Genomic DNA, 14,086 nt, shown 5'->3' on the forward strand with positions numbered 1-14,086 from the left:
TATCCACTATAGATAAGAATAACTTTGGAATGAGTCCAACAAGTCATTCTTAGCTCTAGTGGTAGATATCATATATACTAATTATATATCACATATATATAACTATCACATTATGCTATCAACTAATTGATATTAGCACAAACATTGGATTATTAACATATTAACATGTATACATCATATGTATATCACCCAACCTCACCTCTATCCACATTGACCTTGATGTGAGTCCAATAAATCAATGCTTCAAGTTAAAGCTGGCTCGTTAATCATGAGATCATATCTCAATTGTTTGAACATATCTAATTTCAGGTTAGCCTGTAGTTAGTCTAACATGTCAGTATTAGCCCTAGTACCAATTATGAGATAATTGACAAGGACACTTTTTGTATCATATTTCACTTATTAATAAAAGACAAAGTTGGTTATTATATTTACTTCAGTTCAGTATCGAATGAATAAGTATAATAATGTCCTAGGATAATAGGTTCTAGTCTACAACATATCAATTAGTTGAATTGATAGTGGGATATTGTAGATACATATATAGAATGATATTCTTAACTATTCCTAGTTAAGCATTAATATACAAGGGCAATATTAATGCGTTGAGACTAGCATGTAAGTCAATGGATGATTTAATCTCACAAGTCATGGATATGAGATATTAGGTTAACACATGGGTATATATTAGAGAATATATATTGAATAACCCATCATGAGAATATTTCATGGATCGTTGTATAAGTGTCATAAATATTCTCATGCGACTATTAGTATGAATAGGCCTTAAACCTGAAGTCACTATGGTTCCCTACATAATGAGTTATATACTTTGGTATCGACAAACATCACCTGTAATAGGGTGGACCATAAAGTTGATCACTGGGTATGCAATAAGTTATGTGGAGGGATGTGAGTGATGTAGATGTGATCTATCCCTTCCATATGATAGAAGCGATATTTGTGGGCCCCTTGATTAGTATGACACAAGAATGCATGATCATGCTTAAATAAGTCAATATGTGATATTGAGCTTATTTGATTGAGTGTGTCTACTTAAAGATCAAAAAATATAAAAATTGATAAGAGGATGACACAGTATATACCTCATTGATTAATCTAGATATTAAGGATAGAATGATTGAGTCATACAAGATAATAGACATGGAAAGGTTAAGTTGGATCTCGACATCCTTGTCACTTGGATAGTAATGATATCTTGCTAGATGTCATTCATTATTTATGTATCTAAAATAGTTTTAGAGACATTGTCAACGTTACGAGAACCTATTGGGTCACGCACAAAGAATAAGTTGATTTGGAGATAGGTTCATATGATGAATTATTGAATTAAGTTTAATTTAAATTAGACTCATTGAGTTAGACTCAATTGGATCCAACTATTGGATTAAGTCTAATTCGAATTAGACTCATTTAGTCAATTTGGATTGATGATTAATGAGTTGGACTTATTGACTATTTGATGAAAATGAATTCATGAAGGAAGAGGAGTGTTCAATTTAGAATTGATCATACATTAGATGAATAGTGGTCAATTTTGAATTACTCATGTATTAGATGCATTGGATGAAGACAAATATTAATGTCAATTAAGGCAACTGACATTAAGGTAATTTCATGAATGAGTACAAAAGGGGTTTTAGATTCATTTTTATGATGAGAATTTTTGTTCTTGCTCTTCTTCTTCTCCTCTCTTCCACTTTTGGTCGAATCTTCCAAAGAGGTTGCTAGCACAACCTCTGGTTGATTTTCTTCTCCACTTCTTGAGTTTGTGAGACGAGAACTTATTCGTGTGGATACCAAAAGAGGCGTGAGCATTTGATCGTGCTGAGATCCTAATTGTCGGGAGTTTATATTTACACACCAAAGGTGTAACTCCTTTTAAGAAATATTTAGTATATGATTTTTCTTCGCATGGATCTTCTGGAAAGGAACTTATTTTTCGTTGAGCTTTATGCATGTTTAACGCTATAGTTCCTTACACAACAACCATACAAATCAAGAAATCAAACTCAGGTTCTTAGCATCTTGATGAAAGATGTAATCTTTAATTATTTTGTAAGTATTTTTTAGGTCTCATCCCCTTTTCTATAAAAATAATAAAATTATTTACATGACATGTTATAAATATGGTATGATATAATTAATGCATTTAATTATGACCTATGACATGACATGACATAATTAAAGCAGCTAATCATGGCATAACTAAAGTCATAGTTATCATATGTTTTTATTTGAAAATATAATATGATTAAGAATCTAATTTTTATAAATCAAGATTCCTTAATTAAATTTAGAAAATTTCTAAATTTAATTACATATTTTATTTAGAAAATAATTCCCAATCAAGAAAATATAATTAATTAGGAAACATATCTATAATTTAAAATCTCCTAACTAATTAGAAAATATTTTCATAATTAAAATTTATTAATTAAATCAAAATCTTTCCAAAATATGAATTTTCTAAATTATTTCATAATATTTATAAAATTAGAATTTTCTAACAAATTAGGAAACTTTCTAAAATTAGAATTTTTCTAACAAATTAAGAAACTTATCAAAATTGAATTTATGACCAACTATGACTCGTAAAATAATTTTATGTTTAAACTACGCCTCTGATACCACTGTTAGGGAGCCCAGTCGGATGTGTGCATAGAACATGTTTCACAAAATACGTAGTAGAAGCAAAAATGGTAAACCTACTTTATTTCAACACACGTTTTACATGCATACATGATACAACATGCTAGACATAACCACAATATAAAATTTTTATGAAACTAAATTATACTTGACAAACCATGTGGAGTGGAAATGACATCAACCAGCGACGCTGTGAAGCCTCACCTATATTCATATATACACCAAGTAATCATCAAGACAGTTTCACAAAGCCATGAGTTATCATCTCCGATTTGGTACTAGCCAAACAAGGGTGACGATGGATTTGAGAGAGAGTGAGAGAGAGTCTCATCTCAACTTTGCGCCTAGTGGTGAGGGCAACTCGGTAGCATAAAGTGAGGGAGAGAGCAACCGAGAAGAGGGTTGTTATTTGGCTGAATAGAAGTTGTTGTCTGCAACTTCTCCTCGTTGTTTGGAGTCCACAAGATCATTGCCAGTGAGGGACAATGTACCTTGAGATGTTGGAGTTTTGGTAGCAATGTTTGCTTGTTGAAACGAAGGTCAAAGGAGGCCAGAAGTGGGCTGACCACCAGAGGACAGAAGTTGTCCCTTGATTCTATTTTGTTGGGTGGCGATCTTTGGTGGAGCTACTGTGCTTTAGTGTCCTTCTGGCCAATGGCGGGGCTGCTGACCAAAGAGTGGTGCTGGCCGGAGCAGGTGGGTGATGGACCAGCACAAAGAGGAGAAGAGGGAGGAAACCTAACACTTAGGTTTTCTCCAAGAGAGTTGTGTTATTTTTTTTTTCTCCTCTTTAGATCTATTTATAGATCTCCTAATGGGTTTGATTAGCGAATCCAAACCCATTACCATTAACTCACAATCCAAACCAATACCTTTAAGTTTGGTTTAAGACCAAACCATGTTGGCTCAAACCAAACTACTTGGTTCAATAACCAAACTTTTTTTAATTAAAACTAAACTAATTTGGTTTATAATTAAACCAAAGAAAGTCCAACTCGTCTTTAAAAGATGTGGCTCATCCACACTTCCTTTGTGATAAATATCTTTTCATATTTTCCCTTCGTCTGGTCAAACTAGAATTAGTCTCTCTTATTTTGAGAATACAATTCTCAAACTCGTTTTAAGTTTTTGGATAAACTCATAGTGTGTGTGATCCAATTTATTCTTAGTTATGTTGGTTATTCATAATTAACCATTAATTACAAATAGATCAAGAGTGACACCTAGTAATACATCATGATCTCTAATTAATTGAAAAATTAACAATTGATCTCAGCACTACTTCTGAACCCTTCAATAGTTACAGTAAGTCGTACCTCATTCCTTTCACTCATTTTCTATCCACTTAATTTAGTACATGATTATATATCAGTCCACACTAGGCTGACTACGTCAAACCTAGTCCAAGTTATACTACTCATCTTGTGGATTCAAATTACTCATGTGTCCAAGAGTATCATACTCTTGATATGTAATAATTTAGCCAAAGACTTCGAGTAATAATCATAACAAGTGGTCATAGGGTACATATCTCCTTTTGTAAAGAATGGTGAATCATCTGTAGGCTATCCAAATACCTTTGGATACTTTGACTTATATCCAATAATCTCATACCCGCACCTCTGTAGAGATGTATCGACTAAGATGTTAAAGTATAAGTTTACATGACCAAGGTGATTTGAATACCTTAAGTCTAAGTACACCTGTACTTAAGATATAATGAGATCTTCATTGACATATCCATATATGTATGGACTCGTATGAAATCTCATGATAGACCACTTCCAATGAATGAGTTCTTGGTGCAGGACAATCCTACACTAGTTACTCTTAACTAGCAGCCATGTTTAACTCTTGATATCCTAATGTCTCCAATTAGTGAGGAGCAGCCATTTGGTTAAACTAAGAAGTATAACACGTGCTAATCTTTTAGAATTGATGATGTCCAAACTCATCAATTCATCGATTAAGAAATATTTCAATACATTCATAATTACACATGTAGAGATACTCACTAGTTGTGATCCAATTATAAGTTCTCTCATGCTATGAATCATATTGTGGGCATTCAGTAAATGAATTTAAGATACAATCATATATATAAAGTATGTATACTCAAATAGTAAATCTTTATTTATCTAATAAATAGTGCATTTAATAAGACTATTGCCTTAGAACATCTCTCAAATAAAACAATAATAGGAGGAGAACAGGCAATGCTAGTCATTGATGCTGAGGGGGAGCCTTCGAGTTTGAGGCAATGACGATGAGGGCAGGAGATGGGGTCGATGGATGATTACTGGAGCAAGAGATGGGGCTAATGGGTAATAGCAAGAGCCAGAGATGATGCTGAACAACATTACAGCCTGTAGGAGAATGAGGTTTATGAATAGGGTTGATGGTGACCATGACTTATTGGGGAGGGTTGAGTGTCAACAACGACAGATGGGAGGGCTAAGTGATGGTTGATCGACGATCGATGGGAGGAGAGAGAGGGTTGAGGCATAACATTAAGTGTCGAGAGCAAGGAGTTGGGAGCCGAGAGGAGTTCAATCATGAGTCGGGAATCTAGAGTCACAGTTACGTTCAAGGATTTTTAGGATTGTTTTTTAAAAGTTTTAGGTCCATCAATCAACTAATCCTAACATAGCAGTCGATGATTACATTAATCAATTTAACTGAATTCAAAATTTTATAATAGAGACTGAACCTAATAAATTGAGCTAACTGATATATTTTTTAAAAAAAAAAATTTAAATTAATCAAATTGAACTTTCGAATTAAATCGATTCAATGAATTATTTCGATTTAATCAAAATGTTGCTCATTTCTAATCGGACAAAGTTTGAACATCTAGATTACAACAATAACAACAATTGAGTCTTATCTTACTAGGTGTGGTTGGTTATATGAATTCTTCTATGTCATTGGATTTCTATACTCTACTATATCATTATCTATACTTAAATAAATTTTATCTTATATTATTGTTACTAAACAAGTTTTTTTTTCTTCCTTATTTGATGTGTATATTTGTCATAGTTTCACATCACATAACTTAAACATTTATTGGTCGTCTAAGTATATGTCTTTTTTTTGTCTTCTTCCTTTGTTCTTATATAAAGAAACTAAAGTACTTATCATCTATTGATCATATATTTTTTTATTTTCAATATCATATTAAATAATTTTATAAACTATTCAATACCTTATTTCCCTGGCACTTTCATATCTCAATCGAAATATCATCTGGTTCAATGACTTTTTCATTTTACATCCCATTTAAAGATTATTCTACTTCTGAAGTTTAAATTCTATAATAAAATTTTAAATTTTATACTCATTTGATCTAATTAATTACTTAAGTTAAGTTGGTCACCTAAACCTTCCTTAAAAGTTAATGAAAATATTTATTCTACTGTTCTTTTATTTCTCTATCATTTATTAGTACTCTATTGTATTTATCTTTACTATATTTTATTGGGATAAATTCTCTTGTCTTCCTCTCTCTTACTTTAGCTATTCTATAAATGTCTCATTCCCCTTCTTTTGTATCAAATTTTTTATATAACCGTTTAAAAGTTGCATTCACTGCTTTCTAAGTCTCTTTCTTGGCTATTAAATATTTTTTTAAGTTTTTCTCGTTCTTATAAATATATAATTCTTTATAGGTTCGTTTTCCCTTTATTTTCTCATGCACTTTTTCATTTCACCATCAAGATTTCTTATTTGGTGGTGCACGCCCCTTTGACTTGTCAAGTACACTCTTAGCTACTATTTTTAATTTTGATACTATCTTATCTCATGTCGTATTAGAATCGTCATATATTTTACCTAATACTTGTACTCCTACCTTTTCCTTAAATATGTCTTGTTTCTCATTCATTAACTTCCACCACTTAAGTTTAGGAACCATGTATATTTTTTTTATTGATACTACGTTTGAGGTTTATATCCAACACTACTAACCTATTCTGGATAGTTAAGTTTTCTCTAAAGATAATCTTATAATCTTTACAAATTTTTCTATCCCTCTGATTAATCATAAGAAAGTCAATTTATAATTTATTATACTCACTTTTAAACATTAACGATTGTTTCTCTCTAGATCATAAAAATAAAATCACAGGTTAGTTTGTTCTTTTGTAAAAATAATTAAGAAATAAATTGCTTTCATTTAATTTATATTTTTTATAAGTGTATTCATTTAGTTTACAATTTCCATAAATGACTTTATTTACTTTCCAATTTTAGATGTGCCTTTAATGGGAGGTTTAAGCTGATTAATTCTGGGTAACTGATTTGGCCCTATGAAATCCAGCATTACTCTATCCTTAAATTTTTAAAAAATTGAGAAAAGGTATGCATCATTACCTAAGGTTAGATGCGCCTTCATTTGATTCTTCAATATTATATGTAAATATAATTTCTATATCAAATTAAAATATCTCAATTTCAGTGCTTTAAATTTCATACACTTGGACAAATCAAATTTTACATTATTTAAAAACATTTAATAAAATAATCAATTCAAATCAAATTAAGATTAAAATTAACTGAGTTGCTTAAACAATTATTTAAACTTGTTCTATTTAAAAGATTATTGAGCTCTTACTTCTAGTAACTTGGACTATTTAAATTTGTTTATATTTGATTGGTTAGAGAGTTTAATATTATAATTTTTTTTTTCACAAACACTTTCATGTATCCATTCACAAATATTTTCATAAACATTATTTATTTTTAATTTAATAAATTATTCAAAATTACTAACTGTTCCTAAAAAACAAGTTCTTTAAAATACTAGACCTCGGTCGGCCCGTGGCTACCCCATGGCACCATAAGATTGATTAAGAGCGAGGGCATAGACATTAATAATAAAAAAAGAAAAAAATATTTTTCCCTATTTAAACAGAAAAAAAATACCAAAACAATAATTCACAAATAGATTTATTAATCCATTCACCTTATTTATTTTAAAAATATATATTTCCATAGATAAGGCTTTTTTATATAGTCCTAAACGTTCTGTCTCCGTTAGTTTTAGGACGAAAAGAACAAGTTTAAGGTGACTGACCCGTTGTCCATGCTCTATTCCCTCGAAATTAATGCAATTGAAAATAAGGTGAAATTAATGCAATTGAAAATAAGGTATGATCGTATCCGAAACTTGTGAAAAAGATTGATTGGGAGAGGTATGATCCTATCCGAAACTTGTAAAAAAGATTGATTGGGAGTGTGACTTCTAGATTAACTATTTATGGATCTTGTTCCGTTCTGTAACATAAAAAATATCAATATCGAGATAGGGAAAAAGTCTCCAATGTTGACATTCCAACGCTTAAGTCAGTCATCGAAAAAATAAAAAGAAATGGAATAACAGTAATCACAAGCATGAATAATAAATAACGTGTACATTCGTCGATACGTGAATTCTCTTTTATATAGTACCCCAGTGAACGACGTGTGCTCTCCTCAAGATGTGAGCACGTTCTTCAAATTATATATGAATAGATATGAGAAGGGTTCCACTACTTCATCGAGCGAAGGAGTTGTTCGATCAGGGATCTCCGTCCGATCGACTTCAGTCGATCTTCTCTATAATCCTTTAGCCTAGTTGATTGTTACCGGTCAATCAAACCAGCGCTCCGGTCGTCTAAGCGTTCCTTTACTTTATAATGAACCGCTGATATTTTTGCCATAGTACTCTTGACTGTACGAACATTCTACTCGAACAAACCACTTACCGATCAAACACTTCATGTCCAATCGACAACTACTGTAGACCTTCACTCGATCCACTTTGATGAACGTTGAATTTAACCTCCACGCCGACTGTTATCTCCGTCTGACCCATACTTGGTGTGCCATGGGCCCTTATCATTTTAACATAATAATCATAATATATATATTTTTAAAATTTTATAAATAAATTAAATCGATTAAATCAAAATATCATCATGATATACCCTAATCAAATCCAATCATATAGAAATTGGATACAACCTAATTAATAAACCAATCTAATTTGACTCTCCGATATTGATTAAAAAAAAAATTCTAACATCAATATAATGTTATTAATAAAAAATATAAATTGATTCATTAATTAATTTTATAATTGTATCCTTCTTTCTCTCTCCCTCTCCTTCTCTTCCGTTTCACTTGGTTTTTTTTGCCCCCAGGGGCTGGATCAGTTGGTAGGTTGGCGGGACGTTGCTCCAATTGGTCGAAGGTTCGAGTGTCACCAGTTGCAATGAGGGATAATATCCCCGTCTGCTGGTCTAAATGCCTCGAACCCCCGTCAACCTCCAACCCAACATTCACCCTGATTTACCTCCTCCTGCACACCTGTGGGGCCGGGCGCAGGGGGCCGCTGGGGTGGGCGGTTCCCACCTTTGCTCCAGTTTCACTTCGGCCCGACTAAAAACAAACCCTACTGAATCTCCTCCGACTTCATCCACTTTAATCTGATCGATCGACCGAATCCCTTTTAACCGCATAATATCATCCTATTTTGCAACCGACATTTGATGTCATACAGAATACAGCTACATCCATCAATCACAGATAAATACACAAAAATCTCGCCGGCAAGACGACGAGCTGTGCAATCCAAAAGAGCATGCCATGTAGAATAATTCACACAGATTTCACGCAAATTAACTTCGATATCAAAAAACATTAGCCGGTGTAGATGTGAACGCCAATGGCGATGAGGAAGATGGTGATGAGGGCGAAGTAGAGGACAGCGTGGACGAGTATAGAGAGGCCGCTCGTCTGCAAGTTGCCGAACGCCACCACCCGCCCATTCCCCGCCGGCAGCTGGAACAGAAGTCCCGGCGAGAGCACCACGAACAGCACCACCGCGATCACCACCGGCCCCCAATCCGCCATCCGACCGATAGGAGCAATGCAGATGTAGATGAGGAGGAGGAGAAGCAGGGCAGCGAACTAGATATAAAGAAGGGAAAAGAAAGTGGTGGTGGCGGTTGTTGTGGAGTCGCGTCGTGATGTGCTGGCCGTTTATGGAGGTGGGCGTGGCTCCCGGGTATGTGGCGACATGGGCGGCGGCAGAAGCAGGAGGAGCGTGCACGTACCCTCTTGCGTGTTCAATATGGCTAAACGTTGGGAGTGACGTCGCCTGCGTTGCAGGTCGACGAGATGCCGACAAGGCATGTGATGTGAGTACGCCGATGAACACAGATCGATATGGTTTAATTTTGAATACAAGGTCCTTGTAGAATTACAAACTAGAAGAATCGTACTAAACTAGGAGTAGGAGTCAGCAAAGGTAAATTAGAGACAATAAGGGCTCACATTTTCTTCTGCGGCACTTTCTTTGCGTGTTGCGGAATGAATGTAGATCTAGCTGCTTTAGTAGAAATAGCAAACGTACGTAGACAACAATTGTGCAAAAGCTTACAGACTAGAGAGATGGCAGCAGCTTCCTTCAAGCAAAGAACGTCTTTTGTTGGCGTGCTACAAGTGACTCGTCGTTCTACAATATCGAACAAGAGCAGAAAGTCTTCTTCGGCGATTCCTCAATCTTCTTTTCTGGTGGGAGAATCAAAGTGAATAAGCAGAACACAAAATTGAAATCTAAAGATTCTTCGAATTGTATAAAATAAACTATTCAGTCTTGCTGTTGTACCGTAAAATCCGGATAAAAACATGGGATTTTAAAAAATGTGGAAAACTACTTGCCGGAAAATCCAACTCTACCTGTTTTAATTTTAGACGAGGATTGTTGTACGACGACATGCATGGTGATAATCCCAGCGGGAATTTCACCAAAAGGGGATCTGCATTGTGCAATGGTCTTGTTGTTCTCTAACACTTTGCCGGCACTTATTAATTTCACATCATTAGCCACCTTCGGAACAATCTTCTTATCTACAAGGATAGTCAAGAACAAAATCATCAATTTGGACCACGTTAAGAGGTAAACAAATTTCAAAATAAACGAACATTATAAAGTTAGCAATTTAAATAGATAAATGCAGCTAGAGTTACAATAACGTGTAAAATATGTAGTGTCGCCAGATAATTATGCCTGGACACGAGATTTCCTACTCACATCAAATATAGTAGTGATTAGGATTTTCAGGAATTAATAGATGATGAATTTTAGGAACTCATTCTTCTTTGGGGTAAATAAAGCAAACTCCATTCAGTTTAAAACTTAACCTGGCCGGAAGGCAAAGTCTATAAGCTTGCCCCATAACTGAACTAGGCAGGTATTTCTCTGCCTCTCACCAAACTTGCCTATTATTGTATTCATGCACTAGGAGCAATTTTTTTCTTATTTGTCGTGACGAATGTTCTTGCAAAATCATCCATTGTTGCTATGAATTTTTTGGCACATAGGTTCTTTGGCCCACTTAGAAAAGGAACATGATTTTAACATACACTTCATTTAATATCATTGTCAAACACAACAGAAACTCCATACTTAACATACTATTTGAATAACCTCAAGGCCATCACTTCAATAAGGCTGGGGCTAACTACCTAATATTTAAAATACAGTTTTGGCTGCAAGCTAAGAAGAAAAACACCATTAGCCTTCTGCTACCATTCGCAGCACGTATAGTATCTGACAAAAAGGGGACTATTTTTGTGTGGCATTTTATGTAGAAAAAAAGAACCTATACAAGCTCCACGACTGAAAACAGTTAATGCAGAGTCACCTTGATACTTGATAGAAATATGTTCCAGTTCAACTTTAAGTTTGTCTGTGTGGTGGAGATTTGGAAACTGTATATTGAAAACACTATTTTATGTAATTTAAGTTGATTTTAAAAGATACTAGATAATAATAGTGACATACCCTTACAAAGCGTTTAAGGGCAGAAAAGGTTGTGATAGTAATGAAGGGATTTGTAAGCTTATATGGATAAACTACTATCAACTTCGATTTAAACCTATTAAGCCAATGGTTGGGTACAAAAGGTTATAGGTCGATTTTCTTATCTAGTTGAGTGGTGACAATTAATACTAGAGCATACTTAATCCTAAGTGTGATAAGGGATTGGAAAAGGCTCTCTCTGTGATAGAAGATCTATCATTGTGTCTCACATGCCTCTAATTATGAGTGATTTTGTGGCTGAGTTGGATTTTGGGTCTTGACAAAGACCTCAACTCTTAAGTGGTGGAATTATGGATGGTACTTTATCCTAGTCTTATTCATGAGTTTTGGACGGACGAAGGAGGTTTATATGTTTGTTGGATAAGCTACTATGAATTTGGCTTAAACATTTTAGATCAATAGGTAAGTTTAACAAGTTAATAGGTCAAGTTTTTATCTGGGAAATCATGACACAAAGATTTGTGGTGTAGATAAATAAATTGTAGGTGCAGGCATGCCTTTTGCACAATAAAAAACACTTTGAAATTTAAGCATCAAGCATACAGTATAAGAACTATTGCACGAGAAATAGCCAACAACTAAGGCACCTTATCCCAATGAGAAGAATAAAAAGGGCATGCAATCAAATGAAGTATAGATTCTCAGCCATACGCCATGAACTCAAACAAAAGAAATTGTTTAAAAGGTATAGTTCAATTCGAACATAGTAAACATGCATCAGAATGGTACCAAAAATAACAATATGAAATGCAAGATGTTCCATTATGCATATAAAAGCCTTTCAACAACTGTAACCGATATCAACCTCATAAAAGAAGAGTGACCTCGAAAAACATAACTGCAATTGAGATACTGATCTTTGCTCTAGATCTTAGCAATGTATACCCAATTACTCACTGAGCTTCCAAAGAAGTTTGAGAAAAACAATGGTCAGCTAGAGTAAGGGACTGAATTTATGGCAATCAGTTAGTATTCAAAATTAGCTTATTTGGTTTACTTACTATCCCAAAATTGAACATTTGCCTCAAACGTTCCCCAATCCCGTAACAATTTGACTAGAGGAACAAGAAACGCAATGATCGCCAACAACTCCAAATAATTGCAGAGCGTGCCGTGTCTGAATTGAAAAACTGACCTCAGTGGCAACGATATGATATTATGCGCATTGAAATCTAACCACTAATATTTGTTTATTTACTTTTTACACGACACGTGAGATTTCAAGATTGGGGGAAAAAGGAACGGACTGGAAAAACAAGTAAATACTTCATGAAATACACACACAAAGACTCTGGGTTTTGCGAAATAAATTTCAGAAGAAAATTTACAAGGTGAACTCCTACCTCGCGGCCATTCAGCGATTATCCTTTCCTTAAGCATGGCGACGGTGGAAGAAGAGGAGTAACAGATCGGACCGATGTCCGATCCATCGTACAGCCGGAACCTGAGCTCGATCAGATCTTCTTCTGGCATTTGTTCGATCCGATCTATCACCAATAAGCCATACCCCATCCAGAAAATCAATCACGGGTCACTATTTGATCACAAGTCGGAAATTTGAAGAGCAGTGAGAGAGAGAAGGAGAAGAAGAAAAAGATCGCACCTTTTGCTGCAGAATCGAGAAGGAAAGCCGAGTTCGAAAGCGGGGATGAGGATTAGAAGGGCAGCACCGTGGTAGAGGGCTCTGAGAGGAGATCCACGATACAAGTCGCTGGAGTTCGTGCTGGGGCGACAATTCCGAAGAAGACGACGCGGATGGAATAAAAGGATTATAATAATGCGACGGAATAGAACGGGAAGTTGAACCGACGTACCAAAGTTTGACCGAACTTTGTTTTTTCCCTCTTTTTTATTTTAATTAAAAATAAATAAATAAAATTAAGGATAAAATTAATTATTTTTTATCTAACAGCATGCTTTCTTTAATTTTAAAATTTCCGCAATGGAAAATTTTCTAAGTTTTTTCCTTTTACGCTTCCAACTAAAACCTTTGGGAAGTTCAAAATATTTGTGAATGATCAAAACAAAATTAAATGTACTATTGAATACATTCAATACATTCCTAAATTTTTTATTCATATAAAACTACTAAATGAAAACAAGTAAAAAATGTTTTAAAATATAAAATAATCCATGTTTGATTTTTCATTAAAATCCAAATACTTATATTATATCATGTCATCTAAATCTCAAAAATTTAGAGTTTAAGGTTTATAATTTAGAGTTTATAGTTTAGAATTTAAGGATTGATTCATACGGGCATAGGCTTAACAAGGAAGAGAGGAAAGGTCATTCTATCCAATTTAAACAAATAAACAAAAATAAAATCTAAGAATGAATTAATTAATCTACTCACTGATTATTTTATATAATTAAATAAAAATATAATTCATTCTTTCTCATTGAAGTGGTCATCGGCCTCTCAGGCTGTCCCATATTCTATGGAATGAGTTAAATAATTGGAGAGGTCTGACACTTGGTTAAGTATTTTGTATCTATTAAAAATTGACTTTAAAATCTATTAAGTAACTACTAATACAG

At 34.0% G+C, this 14,086-nt stretch overlaps 2 protein-coding genes across 3 annotated transcripts; both read right to left on the reverse strand.

Moving 5' to 3' along the window:
• Positions 1 to 9,212: 9,212 nt before the first annotated feature.
• Positions 9,213 to 9,718, reverse strand: LOC121992469. The gene has a single exon (XM_042546880.1). It carries the CDS (start codon positions 9,568 to 9,570, stop codon positions 9,358 to 9,360), a length of 213 nt encoding a protein of 70 aa, XP_042402814.1. The 5' UTR covers positions 9,571 to 9,718; the 3' UTR covers positions 9,213 to 9,357.
• A 140-nt stretch (positions 9,719 to 9,858) lies between these two features.
• LOC121992468 (membrane-anchored ubiquitin-fold protein 4-like) lies at positions 9,859 to 13,310 on the reverse strand. Of its 2 annotated transcripts, none has more exons than XM_042546878.1 (4): positions 13,149 to 13,310; positions 12,889 to 13,032; positions 10,399 to 10,569; positions 9,859 to 10,230 (listed from the first exon to the last, which is right to left on the reverse strand). In XM_042546878.1, the coding sequence occupies exons 2-4, from the start codon at positions 13,016 to 13,018 to the stop codon at positions 10,175 to 10,177; spliced, it is 357 nt and encodes a 118-aa protein (XP_042402812.1). In that variant the 5' UTR covers positions 13,019 to 13,032; positions 13,149 to 13,310; the 3' UTR covers positions 9,859 to 10,174. The 2 variants fall into 2 exon arrangements, with proteins under 2 accessions (XP_042402812.1, XP_042402813.1); XM_042546879.1 differs by lacking the exon at positions 13,149 to 13,310 and adding an exon at positions 12,547 to 12,662 and having other exon boundaries at positions 9,973 to 10,230; positions 12,889 to 13,030.
• Between the last annotated feature and the right edge of the window lie 776 nt (positions 13,311 to 14,086).

Source organism: Zingiber officinale, chromosome 6B, assembly GCF_018446385.1.
Source record: "Zingiber officinale cultivar Zhangliang chromosome 6B, Zo_v1.1, whole genome shotgun sequence".
Lineage (NCBI taxonomy): Eukaryota > Viridiplantae > Streptophyta > Magnoliopsida > Zingiberales > Zingiberaceae > Zingiber > Zingiber officinale.